The sequence below is a fragment of the Xenopus laevis genome, chromosome 6S (genome assembly GCF_017654675.1).
Source record: "Xenopus laevis strain J_2021 chromosome 6S, Xenopus_laevis_v10.1, whole genome shotgun sequence".
NCBI classification, from domain to species: Eukaryota; Metazoa; Chordata; class Amphibia; order Anura; family Pipidae; genus Xenopus; species Xenopus laevis.
In genome coordinates, this window is record NC_054382.1 from 19,711,720 (window position 1) to 19,733,230 (window position 21,511).

Below are 21,511 nucleotides of genomic sequence, written 5' to 3' on the forward strand. Positions count from 1 at the left end.
ATTTACTTTTTTTAAGAGCTTCAATGAAATAAGGGACCGTGAGAGAATTGCACCGCTGACAAGCTGACGTTAGATACGCTCTATATGAAGGGAACGTGCTTAATAGCTTGTATTACACTGAGGGAGGGGGATTTACTCCAAGGAACTTGTGTAGCATTGAATTCAAATAATACACCTATCTGTCATTTTGCACAACATTGCATAGGAAAAGCAATACACACAGGGATGTCTACATTTCGCTAAAGATTCGGCTGAATACCGAACCAAATCCTAATTTGCATATGCAAGTTAGGGGTGGGAAAGGGAAACCATTTTTTACAAAAAGTCACACAATTTCCCTCCATGTCCCTAATTTGCATATGCAATTTAGGATTCGGATTCGGTTCGGCTGGCACTGGATTTGTCTGAATCCTGCCCGAATCAAATGCTGGATTCGGTGCATCCCTAGTTTAGTATCGGCACATCTTAACAGGGCTTTAAAGGAAAAATAAAACCACAAAATTAAATTGTTATATATATGATATAAATAAATAAATATATATATATATAGAGGTAACAAGAAAAGTCCGCACACACAGGACTTGAGTGAAGAAAATTTTTTTTTAGTTTTTTTCTTCACTCAAGTCCTGTGTGTGCGGACTTTTCTTGTTACCTCTATACTATGTTTAATTGCTCCAGCACCTAGGCATCCATTTTGTGTTCTGTGTGCACCGACCCCTTGGTTGTTTATATATATATATATATATATATATATATATATATATATATATATATATATATATATATATATATATATATATATATATATATATATAATGTACTGTTGTGCTGCACTGGTAAAACTAGTGTGTTTGCTCTAGTAAGCCTACAATAGTTTATATAAACAAGCTGCCATTCAAGCTGGAAAAAAGGAGAAAAGGCACAGGTTACACAGCAGATAACAGTTAGCCTCTGCAATATACAAGGGTATTCTTCCGAACTTAGATGTTAGATCTACTATGTATCATGTGTATGAATGGCTGCCCCCATGGCTACACAGCAGCTTGTTTATATAAACTATAGTAGAATTTCTGAAGCAAATATATCCGTTTGACAGTGCAGGACAACAGTACATTATATTGCCATTCCTTTAAAACATTCCTTTTTTGGTGTTACTGTTCCTTTAAAGAGATTCTTCAGTCCTTTCCCCAGTGGAGCTTACATACTAAGGTCCCTATCACATTCACAAACACTGAGGTCAGTTTTATCAAGAGCCAATTAACATGCATGGATGTTTAAGTAGGAGAAAAAGTGCCTGGAGGGAACCCACATAGACACAGGCAGAACATGCAAATTTCTGATGCATTTATAAATTATTATTGTGCATTACTGTACAGGGGGAAAATGTACCATTCTTACTATACCCGTAGCTTTATAAACCTTAATCTATATAGACATGAAGGATTGCTCTAGCACTAAGGGGCAGAGTTATCAAGGTTTCGAATAGTAAATTCGAATTAAAATTTTCGAGATTCAAAATTCAGACATTCGAACTTTAATCCCCTATTCAAATGTAAATTTGAATGTGAGATGTATCACACCTCGACCATGGAAACAGTTCTGATTTGAATATAAACCATCTAAAACCTGCCAAATTCATGTACAAGTTAATGGCAGAGGTCTGTCGGGCCATTTGGAGATGTTAATAGCCTTCCTGACATTCGAGGTTTGTTTTTTTTTGAGAAAAACTCAATTGGAATTAATCAAATAAGATTCGAATTTTCGGGTCGGAACCATTCGTTTGAATATTAGCCATTCAAATTTTTTCTTAAATAATCTCCCAATGGAATTGTGAGTACATTCTAATAAAAAAATTCACATGTATTCAAAATTCGACCTTTGATAAATGGGCCTCTTAGTGTAACAAACTGGGCCAGGGGCTGAAGTGAATGATTAAACACTCTCTGTAAAGAGCCGTGTAATATGTCAGAACTGTATAAATAACGTATAATAATAATTAATTTGTACTTCTGTATGTTTTCTCTTGTATAAGTGACAGATAATACATTTCCTTAGAATTTTGCCTCAGTTCTCATGAAAACTTTAAAAAAGACGCACTTCTGGCCATAATCCCATTAAAACCTGATGTGCTGATTTTTTTTTCCCCTAACATCACATAAAGACTTTTCTGCTCTGAGAACAAAACTCTACTTTGTGGAAAGGCCAAGGATCACACTGAAAAGACTTGCTGCTCCTCTTGGACTAATCACCAAGCAAACATATATAACTATGAAGGAAATTCAGCACTAATTCAGTACAGGCCAAGAGCACATTTCTGTTCAGTGTTATAGGTGCCCTCGAAAGCTTCTTTCCAAAGCATCATGCAAATTTCGCCTGCAGCTGTAGAAATAGGGAGGCGTGCCTGCGGCTTAGTAAATATTCCTTTCAAATGTTGCTTTATTTGCATGAATCAAAAATTAAAAAATATATTCCCAGTCAATTCTCAAAGTTAAAAAATCACTTTTTATTCATCATAAATATTAAAAAGTAGGCATACAGACCAATTGATGCTCCGCCTTACGCGTTTCGCACCCACAGGCACTTATTCATAGGCATTATGTCTCTGGGGCTGAGGGAAGGGATCTACTACCTGTGGCACTCCAGCTGTTCTTGGGCTGCAACCCTCAGCACCCCAGAGCAGCCAAAAGTTCTCATCGGGTGCAGGGAGTTGTAGTCCAGCAACAGCCAGAGAGCCTCAAGGTGTGGATACTTTCCTTTAAATTGAGTGACATGGACTGCCATGAAGGGGTTAAAGCTATCAATGCGACCATGCCAGTTCTTTCCGCCCCCTTACAATCTGATTTCTGCACTGGAGAGTAAAGCGTTCAGCCACAGTTCACTGTCAGTTCTCGGAACCATGACTGAGAAAGTTTCCACTTACTTAGGTTTATTTGCTAAAGCTGGCCTGGGTCCAGAATCTCTGGAACTGAGAGACAGATTAAATGTGTTTGTGCTACAGTACACTGGGCAGTTTATCATCCTGACAATTTCCACATTTAACCCTAAAACAAGCTCCTCAGACAGCACAGTAACACACCTTCCCTACCGGCCAATGGATTTATGCACAGATTTAGGAGTCGATACGGTGAGAACTGCGCATCCACTTAATATTTTTAATATTCTTTTCACTAAAGATTCGTGATTTATCTATGCTGTAAAATCATCTAATTTAAAGGATGCATAATTATGTCCCAGATAGTTTATATACATTTATATACTACGTCAGCTTGCTGTTTTAGCCGCCATCTTGCTTTCTTGAGTTCTCGCCGCCTTCATATTATGTCACTGTTCCAAAAAATGGGCAGCACCTAAGATCACAGCACTATAGAATGGTGTAAGAGAAGCCATGTCCAGTGTTTTATTGGCCGGACCGGTAAAAATGATGTTATTAAAGTGGACCTGTCACCTACACATAAAAAACTGCAAAATGAAAGTCCTTTCCAAATTAAATATGGAACCCCAAAAAATGTTTTCATTAAAACATCCATACCTGTTATAAAGGTGTTTAAATATCTAAACTGTCAATCAAATATTACCTGCCCCGCCTCTATGCCCATGGCATAGAGGAGGGGCAGTCAATTACTTTCACTTTCCATTCAGCACTTCCTACATGTCACTGCTCTCCTCACATTCCCCCTTCCCTCCTCAGGCTCTATAATTGTGTAGGGCACTGCACATGGACATTAGGTCCCCCATTCTGGCGCATACACAAGATTTTGGGGTGATACACAATTTCCCTTAATAACCGTGTCCACAAAATGGCTGCTGCCTGCTTGCTGTGATTGTATAATTCCAAAACAGAAGGAAACACAATTTAAATAATAAATACAGTGTAAGTAAAATTTATTTTGCTCAACTAACATGATAGAAAAGAATTTGAAATTATTTCTTAGGGTGACAGGTCCCCTTTAATGGGGAAAAAATGTAAACATATAGGAAGGCCCTATGGTGGAAACCCTGATCAGTATAGGTGTTCTCATAGAGAACAGGCTTCATAAGCAGAGAACCTTTAAACCTCCTTAATTTTTCTGAAGTTAATGTGATTTATATGCTGGGGGGGCAGACTAAGTGCACAGGTGGGGTCCTGGCATGGCTGGGACATTAAGTGGGAGTAGACAAAAAACGTACTGCAGATGGGGACCCATAAAAAACTCTTCCTACAACTGTAATTAAACTGGGTACATAATGAATCCATAATTTATCATTAAAACATTTTTTTTGAAGAAAAAAAATGTTTTTAGTATGGGAGTTTTCCCATACTAAAAACATTTTTTTTCTTCAATTTTTGAAAAAAAACAAAAAAAACACGATAAAATAGCAAATGCAAAAAAATCATTTTGCTTGCAATGTGACTTCACATTGAATAGAACTTCTAATATCCTCATATTTTGCAACTGGGGGTACTTTATTTATTATAATACACAAATTTCAGTGAGTCATGTGACAGAAATGACATCAGAACTCACCGTTTATAAGGATATAATTTACAAGATATTCATGGCTTTTGTGTATTATATATATATATATATATATATATACACACACACATACATACATATACACACACATATACACACACATATATATATATATATATATATATATATATATATATATATATATATATATATATATATATATATATACACACACACACCAATACTGTTTCCTGTTTTTTTTTATATTTTAGGCCAGTATATTAAAGGAGAACTAAAGCGTAACTAAAGAAGTAGCTAGAAATGTTGTGCATTATGTTTTGTGCTTCTGTACCAGCCCAAGGCAACCACAGCCCTTCTGTGTCACCAAAGATGCCCCAGTAGCTCCCCATCTTCTTTTCTGCTGATTCACTGCACATGCTCTGTGCTGCTGTCACTTACTGAGCTTAGGGACCCACTCACAATATACAGTACACATAGAATAGAAATGTCACAATATAAGGCCGATTAGTAATTAATACAGATAATTAATACATAACAGCAAGGAAACCAGTGCAATTAGCATCAGAATTTAATAATCAGCCCTGTAGCATCAGTTTATATTACAGACAAACCTCATTTTCTGCTGGATAATTAGTGACGACCCCTAAGCTTAGCTTCTCAACAGCTGCTCAGAGCCCACTGAGCATGTGAGTGTCACAGACACTTTTCCAAGATAGTGACCCCCTGTGACAAGTTTGAAGTCCTGGATCATTGCTGCTATCGACAAGCTGAAACTTTAGGCTGGTGCAAGTTCACTATACAAAGCATGGCAATTTTAGCCATATTCATTTTTAGGGTTTAGTTCTCCTTTAAAGGGGTGGTTCATGTTTAAACTAACTTTTAGTATGATGTAGAGAGTGATATTCTGAGACAATTTGCAGTTGGTTTTCATTTTTCATTATTTGTGGTTTTTTTTTAGCTTTTTATTCAGCAGCTCTCTAGTTTGCAATTTCAGCAATCTGGTTGCAATTGTCCAAATTACCCTAGCAACCGTGCACTTGATTTGAATGAGAGTCTGGAATATGAATAGGAGAGGCTTGACTAGAAAGATGAGTACTAAAAAATAGCAATAACTATAAACGCATAGCCTTAATGATCATTTGCTTTTAGATGGGGTCAGTGACCCCCATTTGAAAGCTGGAAAGAGTCAGAAGAAGGCAAATAATGCAAAACTTATATAAAAGAAAAAATAAAGACCAATTGGAAAGTTGCTTAGAATTAGCCATTTTATAACACACTAAAAGTTAACTCAAAGGTGAACCACCTGGCATGCAGACTTGTTATATAAAATAATGACACTGCTAAGGCAGAACAATATTAGCAAATAAAGTTGTTCCTTCTTTATACACAACAAGCGTCTCCTCATCCACTTACCATGGAAGGGGAAGACACAGAAAATCTACATAACATGCAGTGCCATTATATGTAGCCATGCTGAGGCAAGGAGCCTGACGTTATATGGGGCACAACAATTACTAATTATGCTCCAGGTCTATAATTTTAACAGGTCTTCATTTAGTTCAGTTACAACTGGGTCAGGGGCAAAACAGACTTTGTGGAGCCACATTATTTATACAAACAAGGACAGTGCAGCCCTTCAGCTGATGTTCAACAGTCCTCAGCCTGAGTTGTATTTCAATAACAGCTGAAGGTGTACAGGTTTAACAGGACTATATGGTAATCATTTAAGGCATAAGGGGTTTAGTAAAAATACTACTTACAAGGTATTGCCATGGGCTGGGGCCATTCAGCTGGAACCACAGGGATGTGTGCAGAGATATTCTCACTATAAGATTTTTTTTAATATTATCGCTTCAATACTTTCTTTAATAAGACTATTTTTTTGCTGAATACACTGGAATGCAGGATGATAATTGTTTGCAATGTCCATATTTCAATGGTTTACACAAAGAAATAAATAATCAGGTTTTTACAGCCATCTACTGCTGCACCTCTTTTGACAGCTCAACCCGCAGTCCCTCGTTTGTACTGGAAAGTCCCGTTTTTCTCTGCACTGAACAGCCAGAAAAAGAAACAAAGTTTCGAACTTAATTGACTTTTGGCAGAGAGCCCAGAACAGCCACAGCAGCAGATAAGATACATTTATAACAATTCTGAGATAAGCAAATAAGTAATTGTAACAATATAAGATAAGGAGGTCCATTGGGAGAAGTTAGACTTACAGCTTAAATGGGAATTCACCTTCATTAGCAAAACTGTAATAACTGGAAAAAAAAACCTCAGAAATATTTTCATACTCTCATAACCTGCCAAATTTTGTAAAATGAACATGGTAATTAGGGGGTGTGGCCACAAACATGGGTGTGGCAACTCTTTGTCCCTCTTTCTATTTCCTAAATGTTGGGAGGCATGATGAAACACTGGCTTGAGACAGCATTATATATGTTTCACTTGACCTCCCAGACTAGAGTTTCTCCCTAGGTTCAGACTCATGACTTCATTCTCTGACAAGGGCCATGCCTTCAAGCACATCCAAGCAGATCCTATGAGGTTTCCGCAACCAAAACCAAACATCCATCTTGACTAGGTCATGGCTCCAGTTCTGACACAATGCAGAGCAGTTATCTCAGTTTGTGTCAGTAAAAAGATCAGCAATCTAATGGGGACCCTGAGGGAGAGAGCAATGAACCTCCAGACAGTGTTACTAGTATTAAAGCAGATATCTGCTTCATCCCTGATCATTGAACTCTACATGAGAGACATGGGCAGACATCAGCACTAGTCTTGAGCAACTCTCCAGTGTAATCCTTGAGTGCAATTCCAGAAACTTTCTCTACTTGTTAAGAGACCTATAAATGTTATTTCATAAATAGTAGTGATATACAACAACTCCAATGTTTGACACTGTTACTGCAGGTCAATCCCCTGCTCTGGTGATGACTGATAATGGTAGAGTCCTGTGCACAACCAATTTATAAGACCCATACCCGAACCAAACCCGCGACCCGCACAACAACCCGCATATTTACAGACTTTGATCCACTACCCAACCCTGACAAGCATCTGCTTTATCAGCAACCCGATACACAACCCGTCGACTACCATTAAACAGCAAGTGATGTTGCTGCAAACCGGAAGTGACATCATCAAAAGTGGGCAGGACAGAAAAAGGTTTTGTGAAATTTTAAAAGGATTAAAAGATAGACATTACAACATAAAGTAAGAAATTTAGACCTGCAACCTGACCCGCAGACATACATCTATACCTGCATCCGAAAATCCTACCCTCATCCCGCAGAGTACCCGCTTTTTTTGCGGGTAACCGGCAGGTACCCGACCCGCTGCAGGACCGTAGATAAGGGCTTAACTAGTTTCTGGTCCTCAAGATTTTATATCATTAACCTAGGAAGCAGGTACATCAACTTGATACGCAAGACCACATGGAATAGGCCCAGGTCCACAACAGAATCACTGCTGATTGGCTCAAAAATGTCAGCACATGCTGCATACCTAAGAGATTTACAAAACGCCTAGCAAGAGGATAGATCCATTCAAATGAATGAATGAAGCCATGTGACAAAATCTCTATTTATGGCCTGAATGCAAAGTGTTAGAATTGGAACAAAGCCAACACATCACAAAACATACATCATCGGTAGTGAGAAGCATGGTGGCAGTGGAAGGGCATGACATGAACGTTCATCAGGGATCCCTAAGGAACCTGCCAGGGCTGGAACCGTTTTGTAGAAAAGAATACAGACAAATCTATGTGTGCAGTATTGGCAGCATCTCTTCCCAAAAGACTCCAATCTGTAATTGCTGCCAAATGTGCTTCCGCCAAGTGTATCCAGGGGATAAAGATTTATCCATTTGGTACATTTCAGTTTTCTATTTTTTTTTATTTTTTTTAACAAAAATGTGTGGAATAAAATTAAATTGTCTGATGCTAATTTGTGTGGAAGTAACAAATGTATAATAATGAAAGTAGTCATGTTTGCTGAAACCTCAGCACTTTTGCCCTGTAGGATGCCAACCAATCAGCACTGTGCTATAGCTTGCCCTGTGTGAAGTTGAATCTGGGATTGGTTGTATCTATTACAGCGGACTCATTTGTAATAGACTTAAGGTGGCCATAGACACACAGATCCTATCGTACGAATCGAGGATTCGCACGATTTTCGGATCGTGTGTGGCGTGTGCCGACATCTTTCGTCCGGCGGAGATTGGTTGTTTGGTCAATCGGTCAGGGTTGATTTTGACCCGACCGATTCCGCCGAAGTCCATTGCGCATCGTAATCGGCCGAACAATCAGATTACCCCCCGATATAGCCATGCTCGTTAATGGCATATCGGGGAAAGATCCGCTCATTTGGCGATGTTGCCAAATGAGCGGATCTTTGCGTCTATGGCCACCATTATAACTGAGAGGATCTATAGGGAGTTAGAATAACAGTAACGATCCTTTGTAGCCCAGAATGAAATCAGATACTATATACAGTACTATTTATTACTGCTTACATTATGAGAGTCATTTTCAAAAGTGCTATAGATACAAAAAAAAGAGCCCTTCTGTTGCTTGCAGAAATTGCCAGTATTTCTTGCTGAGCAACACTTCTCTATCAGTGCACTGGCTGTACGTGACTACATAGAACTCTACGGTAAACCTGTTGAGACTATTCTCTGCCACTTTTGTAGTGATGGAAATTTCCCTACACGGTGGGGGAATGCACAATTCAGCCTCAGATATTTTTGGGGCCACACCATTGCTTCTTTCCTCATCAATACATGCTAAATTACACCAATGCAGTTGCCTATAGCAACTAGTAAAATCTCTGCTTTCAAATTTTTACTTTACTACATAAAACTAATTAGACACATTAGAGCACAAACTGAGAGCTAGAGCACAAACTGCTCTTAATAAACTGATCACTGCCTACACAGCTGTACATTTGCTAATTCCCTGTGGTGGCCTAATTTTGGAGGGTAGTTTTAACGTGTGAGGCATCCCAGCTCAGCTATAGACATGTTACCGTGCACCATCCTGTTTATTCATTCCCATTTAAATGAATACTATCCTATGCCTCCTATGATTCCTGAGATCTATGGGGGTATATTTATCAAAAACGTTCACCCATTGATAAATACGGTTTTAAAAATCTCATAGAAATGAATGGAAATTGGTGGAGTTTCACTCTAGAGGACTGTGGTGATCTTTAGATAAATATACCCCTATGTGTTGCAAATAAATAACTGTGATAAACGTCTGGCCAACAGTAACAAAAAAACAAGGTGCCCAGTCTATACTGGTATGGGGTCTGCTTTTATTTATCACATCAGGGTCTAGCAGTAAGATGTTACACTGCCTTGGAAGATGTAACTTCAGTGTATTACATCCAGAGAAAACAATGGTGTATTTGGTGCAGGAAGAAGGACTTAATGGAGCTGTTTATGGACAATGACAGGCCGCTATGATCTTCTGGTAACCATCTCAATATCTACTGATATTGACAACAATCCACAGATGTGTCTTGCATATAACCACACACAAAAGCACAACAAATATAAAAGTGCAATGTAATTGCTTACGTTCTGTTCAGCCAGAGAATACACAAGCTGAGGGAGAATGTCTCCTTTAACAACTGCTTCTGCCAGATCATCGTTGTAATTGGCAAGTCTCCCGAGAGCCAAAGCAGAGGTCTGCTGGATTGTTGGGACCACGTCCAAGAGAAGGGGCCGTAGCAGAGACATAACGCCTTACAGAAGAGGGAAAGAAAAATACAAGTTTTTATCAGGCTGTTAACATAGAAAAATCTTTTCAAACACATATTCACTTGATTACTGTTATTAAATATATTCCATAGAAATTAAAATGGTAGAAGCTTAAAAGAAAAAAGGACAAACCTTCCTGCATAAATTAAAATGTTTTCTGAGCTTAGGAGGCCAAAATGCAGACTAATTCCTGCTTTACTCTGAAATCACTCAGGTGTGATATAAACCAAAGGGCTTATTATGACCAGAAGTGCAGAGTGCAATTTTGGGTGCAAGTCATTGGGGCAGATTTACTAAAGGGCAAAGTGGTCGTCGCATGTGAAAATTCACAAGAAACCCAATCCGCAGGGACATTGCCGATTTACTAACAGCATAGAGGACAATTCTAGCGGCTTCCAGGCTTGAAGGCAAGTTTTGGTTGCATAAAAACCAGCTGTACTGCCAAAAAGAGGCTCCTGTAGGCTTCCAGTCCACAAATAACCAATCACAGCCCTTAATTGTCAAATCCAGGTTTTTCTTTATTAATGCTTGTGTTGCTCCCCAACTCTTTCTACATTTGAGTGTGGCTCACCGTAAAAAAGGTTGGGGACCCCTGCTATAGTAAATTATTTGACATTATAAAACAATGTATGTGTCAAAGAACTATTATTTGCTAACTGTCCTGTTAGTGTGTGACACACTGGTGCCACACAGAAATGCAGCGGACAATGCTTGAAAAGTGTGGTGTGCCAAAATTACACCCTTGCCCACACACTTGAGGAGCCTGCCAGAAAATAAAATGTATCATAGCACCAATGATTTAAATGGTGCCCAATACGCAATTTCCTCTTTGTAATAGAACCCTCAGTATAACAAAACTAACAAGACAATTATCAGTTGTTTTATAAGTAAGCAATGAGTACAAGATTTACAACTTTAAGTAATGTTGAATCAATGTGGCAGAAATATGGTTATTTAATTCCAGCAGAGTTGCACGGCAACAGGAAAATTACCATACAACCATAAATCTCACCCCTCACTTTCCCATAATATAACTGCGTGATGAGCTCCTTAGAGATTGGACCAGTCACTAAAGTGCTTTAACTGCTGCAAAGATAAAGAAATAAAACTGCCTTTTTTTTGTATGAGGACACATCACTCTGCACTGCAAAATACTAGCTCCAAATCCAGATTTTAATACATGTATGGAATCCATTAACCAGAAACATGTTATCCAGAAAACTCAGAATTAATGGAAGGCCATTTCCCATAGACTCCATTTTAATCAAATAATTACAATTTTTAAAAATGATTTCATTTTTCTCTGTAATAATAAAACAGTACATTGTACTTGATCCAAACTAAGATATAATTAATCCTTATTTGAGGCAAAACCAGCCTATTGAGTTTAATTAATGTTTAAATGAGTTTTAGTAAAATTAAAGGGGGACTATTGCCAAAATGAAAATTTAATATTAGCTTCAGCATACTGAAATAAAAAGTTTTCTAAATACAATCAATTAAAAATTCTGTACCATTTCTGAAATAATCAAGTTTATCTTCACTATCCCTCTCAGAATCAGGAGTTGGGTGTTAGATATTCATTGGCAGTTATGGTGGCCATACACGGGCAGATAAAGCTGCCGATATCGGTCGTTTGGACCAATTTGACAGCTTATCTGCCCGTGTATGGGGGCTTCCGACGGGTCTTCCCGATCTATATCTGGCCACGATATCGTTCGGGAAGGTTTGATTTTTAACCGACCGACCCGTCGGAGCCCCTTGGCGTATCGTAATTCGATCTTTCGGCCGTATGGCCGAACGATCGAATTACCCCCGATATTGCCATGCAGTTAGTGGCATATCAGGGAAAGATCCGCTCGTTTGGCGATGTCGCCAAATGAGCGGATCTTTGAGTCTATGGCCAGCTTAAGATCCAATATATCTTTTAGGGGGGCTCCTTTTACCTAGAAGATGTATTAGAGCTCACTCTATTAAAGTCAGCAGACATCATGTCTCTCTACATGAAAGGATTTATGCAAAAGGCAGTTATTTGAGTGAGCTCTAATTCATCTGCTAGGAAAGGAAACCCCCCTGTAAGATATATTGGATCTAACTGTCAATGAATATCTGACACCCAACTGCTGCATGAAGAGAAACAGATGCTGAGAGAGGAACAGTGAAGTTAAATCTGATTATTTCAGAAACAATGCCGAATATTTAATTGATCATATTTACAAAGTTTCTTATTTCAGTATGATGAGGCTTATATTACATTTTCATTTTCATGATAGTTCCCCTTTAAGGTATGGTGATCCAAATTACAGAAAGATCCTTTACCTAGCAAACCCCAGTTCTTGAGCATTCTGCATAACAGGCCCCATACCTGTATAGTGCTTGTAATTGGTTACCATGGTCAGTAACCAATCAGTGACTTGAGGGGGGGGGCACATGGGTCATACCTGTTGCATTTGAATCTGAGCTGAATGCTGAGGATCAATTGCAAATTCACTGAACAGTTATGTTCCATATGGCCCCCCTTAAAGTCACTCACTAGGTGAAAAGCAGAAACTGTTCTATTATATTTTGTTAGACATCCAGTCACTCCAGCCTTTATACATTACATTTTTGACTAACTATATTAGAAACATTCTTTATTTTGCACAGCCTGTTTACCCAGTTTTCATATTTACACTGAGCTGTTCCTTTAAGCCCAGCAAGTTCATGAAATGAGGTGAGTGGAAGCCGGCCTTTTGAAAATGTTTGACACTTAGAAAATAACTGACCATTTCGGAACTCAACTTTGGAAGATGGTATTGTAATTTGTCAAGAATCAAATGCTTCCAGCTCATTTTAAAAGGCTGTTGTGGACACAAACAATGTTTCCAGCAAGGCTTCTAATAGTGGTAAATTTATTGTTCTCTATATAATTTAGATTCACAGGATCTTCCCTGCTTGACTTTGCAAAAGTTTTTAAAATTAACTTTTCAGAGCCACAAAGAAAGATGCAGCAACTGCCACATAGCTCAAAGGAACAGCTGCCCTCCCCGAGCGAACAATCTCTCTCCCTCTCTTTGCAGTTTAATAGATTAACTTGCCTTGTAAAAGGTTTAATGTGCATGGTCGATTGAGATGGCCTACAAGGGAAGCAAACTAATGTTCTAACCAACTGTTCCCATTACAGGCCTCTGTTGCTTGCAAACTCTGCTTAATTGCTGCCTACATATAAACAATTTACTGAGCAAGTTACTATTAACAGAGGTAGGCAAGGATATATTTATACACTACAAACCATTCAGCTACATGTAATGTTTGGGATAATATTGTATATGGCATTTCCCATCTAAATTAATGGACAGGAACAGGATAGATACAGTATTAGCAATAAAAGATATTCCTGCTGAAAAAGAGCTTGTTTTCTTTAAAACAATTGGCAAATGGTCCCCTTTTATTAGAATACCATATATTTTATACACAGTATTATGTTATTTTATGTCACTCTAAATGCTCAGTTATATATATTTATATTGTATTTGTTTATACAAGTATGGGTTCCGTTATCAGGAAACCCATTCTCCAGAAAGCTCAGAAATAGGCACAAATCCTGCATGTAGAGAGACAGGATTGCTTGTGATTTTAATAGAGTGAGCTCTAATACATCTTCTAGGCAAAAGGAGCCCCCCTATAAGATATATTGGATCATTCATCTGACACTTCATCCATGAATGAAGACAGAATGAGATGAAACAGATGCTGAGAGAGGAATAGTGAATATAAACTTGTTTATTTCAGAAACAGTACAGCATTTTTAATTGATTGTATTTCATTCTGTCTTCATGCAGCAGTTAGCTATTCATTGACAGTTAGATCCAATATATTTTATAGGGGGGCTTCCTTTCCTAGCAGATAAATTAGAGCTCACTCAAATAACTGATTCCAGTACAAACAAAATCTAAAAAAATAGGCACAAATCCTGCATGTAGAGAGACAGGATGTCTGGTATTTTAATAGAGTGAGCTCTAATACATCTTCTAGGCAAAAGGAGCCCAACTATAAGATATATTGGATCTGTCAATGATTATCAGACACCCAACTCATGCATGAAGACAGAATGAAGAGAAACAGATCCTGAGAGAGGAATAGTGGAGATGAACTTGATTATTTCAGAAACCATACAGAATTTTTAATTGATTGTAGCTAAAGAGTTTCTTATTTCAGTATGTTAAAGCTAACATTACATTTTTATTTTCGCGATAGTTCCCCTTTAACTATGTGTGAGATGACTGAAGTACATTTTAACATGGTTTCATCCTTATTCTAGGCCTCTATTACATTGGAGACCTTGTGCATCAGTACTTACATGGATCAGGAGTACAGAATGGGACGTGTGCTCTCCCATAGCAGAGGCATAAAGAACATAACCAGAAAATGGAATGATGTCCTGAGATGACTTGGCTCACTTGGACTGCACGTTAGTTACCTGATTTATAACTTGACTTGTGTATGGGCCTCCCCTGTGAGCCAGGGACCTGCACTCTGCTATAAATTGGTGTATATACTCAGGAAAATCATTTTACAATATTTTATATCAAAGATTTCATAATTCACTTGATTGTTTTACAGTCTCCTCATAAAAGCTCAGATCCTGACCCAGAGTACAGCTTTTTCCCCTGAGTTTAAGCCAAGACGGATATGTGATATATGAAGTACCCATGATAACTGCAAGAACAGAAACCTTTTGTGTTCCACATCAAAAGGCATATACAATAATCCAGCCTTTTAAATGAAATAATCATGTATGAAACACTCATGCTGCCTAAAGCCCAAGCAGAATTATGTATGTGTTGCTTCCCTGCTGTTATAACAGTATGAATACAACCATATAACGCTCCCATTCTGGCACATGGACCTGGATGGACTCCCCAAGGAGAATGGAAATAATGAAGCTTGCATTGTACTCCCCAGTGCATTAAGGGCATGCAGTTATTACAGTACATGGCTCACTGTCATGTCACATTGCTTATTTACAGATCACTCAGCTGGTAAATAATGTGTAAGAAAAACAGAACGGTTGACTGTAGAACTGATTTATTTGGCATTAATAAGCACCTTCTGTGTTTGCAAGAAAATCATTTTATATACAAGTCACACACAGAATGCTGCATATAAGTCAAACGTAGTAGAATAGTACAAGGTACAACGACTGAGTGTACTTAATAGCTTAATAACTCTGTATTCTAAGAAAACCTGATGGCAAAAATAATTGATTTAAAAGGTAACACAGGCATTCTGTGTAATATTTACATTATGGAAAATCAAAGACCAGGGCTCTGTGCACACTAATTCTATTTTCAGCCTAGTGTAGCGTAAACACTATTCATTTGTTTTCACAGAGTATGAGACCTAATACAATATAATTCGGCCACAACAAATTGTTGCCGTGAACAGTCACCCACTAGAACTTATTCTGAGATCCACCTACAATAACAACAGTGAATTTAAAGAAATACTGGCACAAAGATAAAACCTTTGTTAGATCTATCATAGCATTATCTTTGTATGTTAATTATAATTTTGCAATACAAGGGTTTTTCTGATTCTTTTATTTATTTGCATTGTTTTTGTGACTTTCAGTCTTTCAGATTTCTAAATTATTTGCCTTTTTCTTCTGTCTCTTTCCAGCTTTCAAATGAGGATCACTGACCCCATCTAAAAAACAAATACTCTGTCATTTTTAATCATATACTTGTCTTTCTATTCAGGCACTGAATGTATTGTATTTATTTTAATTTTTTGTGTTTAATTTAGATGTCTTTATTTAACATGTAGCTCTTATGAATAGCCAATTGGCTTGATAGAAACATTAGAAATTGAAATCTAACCTTGAAAAGTATTTAAGGTTGAGAGAGAAAAGCAAACGTAATAAACAATGAACTCAAAATCACAAACATAAACTTCCCCTTTAATATTACATTTTGTATGGGAAAAATTATGACATTATATACCATTAGAGACAATGCAAACAAAGTTCCTAAAAAATCCACTGGCAAATTCTAGCAGATTGTTTTCAAGTGCCACATCCAGGACATCCCATTGTTACCCTACCTGCATTCTGCAATGTTTCAATATTCTGGGGTCGTGTAGCAAGCTCTGCAACTGTCTGGACAAACTGGGTCCTGGCCCGCTGATACTGCTCAAAAACTGTAAAAGAAAACAAACCATAAGGAAGAAAAAGGAATTAGTAAAATAAAATTATAGTAAAGGGGTTGTTCACCTTCAAATACTTTTTTAGTTGAGTTGGTTTCAGATCTCACCAGAAATAAAGACTTTTTCCAATTACTTTCTATTTTCTATTTGTGACCATTTTTCTCATTTTGAAGTGCAAAGTTTCATTTTTCACCTTCTAAAGCAGCTCTGGGAGGGGGGGTAGTGGACTACTGAGCCGAAAAAAATGGTAAAAAAATAAAAGATGGAGAGTAATTGAAACAAGTCGTTTGTTATGGTGAACAATGTGAAAACAACTCAACTGAAAAAACTATTTGGAAGGTGAACAACCCTTAAAGCAAGTGTTTATTTTCTAATTGTATTAATTGCACCATATGAACCATTTTTATAACATCTTTATTAACCACAAGTGAAATCCAGGTATCTCCAACAAGTGATTGGCTGACAACTGCAGTGATTATGTTCCAGATCTCAGAGCTTGGAATTTGGAGAATATTTAGAATGTTAATCCCGATCCCTTCTTCATTGAAACCTAATTGTATTGGAAGCTTAAAATGCAGGGATACTGGGAAACACAGAAACGGGATGGGAATGGAAAGGGTTACTGTATTCAGGAGGGGCAGGGAAAATGAAGGGATGTGAGCCTGCCTGAATGTAAAGCCATATTTATACAACTAGCATTACATCACCAGGCTGCATTAAATAATGCCATTTATTTGCCAAATATTACAGTGCCTGTGTTTACGTACAAATCAAGATTTAAAGATTAATATAAACTTCCATGCTCAACACACTTAGAGGAAGGTCCATTAACACGGAGGCTAGTGTCCACAGGAGCAACTCTTTATGCCCGGAAGCGGGTGACCCGTGGCTTATCCATCGATTATACATCATTCAAGAAACACAAGCCAGGAGTGCGGGAAACATAGGGGCTAGGGATCCATGTACTTACTGCCTGATTATAGTGGTATAATGGATCCTTGGTTTTGACAATGGATTGCTATAGGACGTATATCACAACAGAATAATTTTTTTTAAAGATCATAAAATGAAAGTAACCGGCATCCTTTAAACGATTTGGCCACATTCAAACAATGACATTATATAAAGGTTCCACAAAAATAACATTTGCACTTGTGCCACAAAATATTGTGTGATGATTGCTAGAGAATTTTTCAATTTTAAATTTGGTCAAATTTTAAATTTATGGGAGTTTTAAAAAAAAAACTCACATGAATTTGAAATTGGGCCCTTGATAAATGTGCCTCCTGTGTGTGGAATGCACTGCACCGGCTGTGTGTGCCTTGGAGACTGAATATCTGTGGACAGCTGTGGTAACATGAAGCTGTGGTTGCCCTAATGTTTGTGGATTGGCTGTATATGTGTGTGTTAACATAACAGTGTAAGTGAGATTATTCAGTGGAACGGTTTATGCATTATTATTTGTGCTGGCATCCATACAGACCCTTAGCTTTTTTTTTTAATGGCTCTGACTCTCAGCAGTAATTCTAACAGGCCTGGGTGGGTAGCTGCTCATAAAGAGTGCAAAGATTCTGGTTTCATCCTCGAAGCAGGAGGTAGACCAGATCTCTAAAAAGAAGAAATCAAACCAAACTTATATGTGAGTATTTATGGCCATACAGCAGGCCTGATCGTATATTAGAAAGGCTGATTGAAGGATATATGATGTAGCGGACAGAGATCAATAAGCCGGGAGCTGTGTTCTGCTAGTGGTTGGCCTATAGGAGGTCACTGATAACATCCTAGGAGTGCCCCCTAGCTACTGGACACTGCAGTGAGAAAGCTTCTTTCGCTCCTATGAACATGTGTTACACTAACTGCACAGCGAATCCCAGAAGTCATTTCCCTGCTTCATGTTCACTTAGGGGGTTATTTATCAAAATCTGAAGTTTGTTTAAATTAAAAAAAAGTCCGACCAAACTAGAAACCACCATTTTACCTTATTTATTATTAAAAAAGCACAAATTATGATGTACCCGGTACGTATGTATGTACTTTTGTTTGTATTTCAATAAAAGCAAATTTGAATTTAAAAAAAAAAACACAAATTAATCAGTTTGTGAAAAAAACAGGAAAAAACGTACAAAAAAAGATCAAATTTTTCATATTTTTGCCAGAAAAGTCAGAAATAATAGGATTTTTGGGCTAATTCTACCACAGACGACAGAAACCTCAAAATAGGATAAGGACCTCTCCAATTGACTTATATACAACCCCTGGGTGGTCTGAGATGCTGGATTTTCGGATTCTGACTTTTTGCAGCCTTGGGGTTTAATAAATCCCGAAAAATTTGAGTATTTTTTTTTCCAGATTTTATTGTAAAAAGCTTGAATTTTTCGAGTTTTTGGTATTCGGACTTTGTTAAATAACCCCCTTAGTGTCACACGCCGCTATTGCTCTTTCACCAACACACTTAGGGGCAGATTTATTAAGAGTCGAATTGAAAATTCAAATTAGGATTTTGTTTATGGTCAAATTCAACTAGGGAATTATGCAAACTGGAAGATTTGAATTTCGAGATTTATTATATTCTGGCCCTTTAAGAAACAAAATTCGCCACCTTAAACCTGCAGATTACTGTTTAAGTCAATGGGAGAGGTCCAGGGATCAATTTGGAGATGTTTGAAACCTTCCTGACATTCAAGTTTTTTATCGAGTTTGATCGAATTTGATTCGAGTTTTTGGGTCGTTTAAATTCTTCCGAGTTTTGAAAATTTGATTTTATTATTAAATTTGCCCAAGTTGAATTCATTCGAATTCTAGGGAGTTTGAAAAACTCACATGAATTCGAAATTCGACCCTTGATAAATGTGCCCCTTATGTTCACTGCGGCATACCCGGACTGGCAATCTGTAGGTTCTCGCAAATGCCAGAGGGGCTGCTATAAGTTGTCATAGAAAGTCATTATTTAATGGGCTGGTGGGGGCTGTTTGGGCCTCTGCGTGGGCTGATTGGGCCTCTGTGTATCTGAAATGCCAGGGCCTATTTTAATTCTCAGTCCGGACCTGTGCCCATTATACACACACACACACACTGGTTATGGAAAGTGATATTTCCTAATGTAACACCAGTAGAATGTACATCTAAGGTACTTATCACATTCACACACACTATTTTATAAGGAGCCAATTCTGTATGTATTTGGAGCATGGGTGGAACCCCACACAAACACAAGAAGGACGTACAAACACCTTGTAGATTGTGCCCTGCCTGGAATCAAACCTAGAGCCCTAGCACCATTGTGACTAGGGATGCACCAAATCCAGGATTCGGTTCGGGATTCAGCCTTATTCAACAGGATTCGGATTTGGGTGAATCCTTGTGCCTGGCCTAACCAAATCCAAATCCTAATTTACATATGTAAATTAGGGGCGGGTAGGGAAATCACGTGACTTTTCGTCACAAAAGAAGATTTTTTTCCACTTTTTCCTTTCCTGACCCTAATTTGCATATGCAGATTAGGATTCTGATCGGTATTCGGCCGAATCGTTCACCAAGGATTGGGGGATTCGGAAGAATCCCAAATAGTGGATTAGGTGCATCCCTAATTGTGCCACCTTTCTGCCCACAATCCAGAGCATGTTCTCTTGATTTTCATTAATAAATTGGCCTTGAAGTTCAGTACATGATAAATGTTTGCATTAATTAGATGGTGTGTGTGTGTAATTTGTATAAATTCCACAAAGCACCAGTATTGCTGTAATAACACACTGTAGGGGCACAATTGAGAGGCACACGCAGAGTCCTTGCATACCTGTTATATATAAATATTCACAGATCATTATTGTAATCTAGCACTAATTACACATAGAAGATGAAATAATTGATGTGACACAGGCATCGGCTGCTTCAATAAAGCCTGTTACTGTACAAAAAGCAGGAATGGTTCCCCTTTCTATTAAATTTAATATGGTATAGAATGTCTAATGGCAAATTTTCAATTGACTTTAAATTATTTACCTTCTTCTTCTGACTCTGTCGATCTTTCGAATGGGTGTCGCTGACCCCATCAATAAAACAAATGCTCTGTAACGCTACAAATGTATGGTTATTGCTACTTTTTATTACTCATCTTTCTATTCAGTCCCTCTCCTATTCGAAATTATCTCTTATTTAAATCAATGCATGGTTGCTAGGGAGATTTGGACCCTAGCAACCAGATTGCAAACTGGAGCACCGCTGAATAAAAAGCTAAATGACTCGAACTACAAATAATAAAAATGTAAACCAATTGCAAATTGTGTCAGAATGTCCCTCTGTACATCATACTAAAAGTTAATTTAAAGGTGAACAACCCCTTTAAATAAATAAATGCATAAAGTGCAGCTTGTGGAGACCCCACAGCTCCAGTCAGAAAAAGCAGTGGGAAACATATTCCTATGGAAGTCAATGGGCAGTATGAAATAAGGAAACAAAATAGCTTTATAAAAAAGTAAATGACCTTGAAGAACCTGGCGCTGGCTCATGGCTCCGGCGGTATCGGATGACGAGAAGTATCGGTACAGGAGCGAATGAGGGCCACTAACTAGTAAATGCGTTCGGGCCCCAGTATTGGTTGGTATCCAGGATGCATCGTAGCTTGCGCCTAACAGTGTATGCGTCTCCATGGCAACAGTGGCGGGAATGGACGAACCAAAGTTCGCCATTAAATGGGGGAGTTGCAGGCGCGTGTTGAACTGGTTGTTTTGACAACATCGTTCTCCTGCCTGATTCCTCTGTCCCCCATCTTGCTCCGAACAGATGGTACGTCCCAACGCTATGGTGCCAGGAGGGAGGGGTTGCGTGACGGTCGCTATGGTGACCAAAGGGCAGGTTGAAGCAGCTTCTTGCCAGTGTCAGCGAGCCCTGTGACGTGCCGAGTTAGGCCAGAAATCTTCAGCCTGCCCTGCTGGGAACTGTAGTTCAGTGCTTTCTGGGGAGCAGCACATACATTATTTCTGCCCCACTGCATTTTCAGAGGCGTCATAATAAATAAAATTTATTTGGTAGCAAAACATTTCACTGAGGGTTTTCACTACAACTCCCAACACACAGTGCGG

At 38.2% G+C, this 21,511-nt stretch overlaps 1 protein-coding gene across 1 annotated transcript in view; it reads right to left on the reverse strand.

Moving 5' to 3' along the window:
* Nucleotides 1–21,219, reverse strand: part of spag6.S (sperm associated antigen 6 S homeolog) — a 79,121-nt gene extending 57,902 nt beyond the window's left edge. Inside the window, exons 1-3 of the mRNA XM_018269101.2 lie at nucleotides 20,914–21,219; nucleotides 16,332–16,427; nucleotides 10,065–10,231 (exon numbers count right to left, since the gene is read on the reverse strand). Coding sequence (XP_018124590.2) covers nucleotides 10,065–10,231; nucleotides 16,332–16,427; nucleotides 20,914–21,118 — 468 coding nt within the window. The 5' untranslated portion in view covers nucleotides 21,119–21,219. The remainder of the gene's footprint in view (nucleotides 1–10,064; nucleotides 10,232–16,331; nucleotides 16,428–20,913) is intronic.
* Nucleotides 21,220–21,511: the final 292 nt, after the last annotated feature.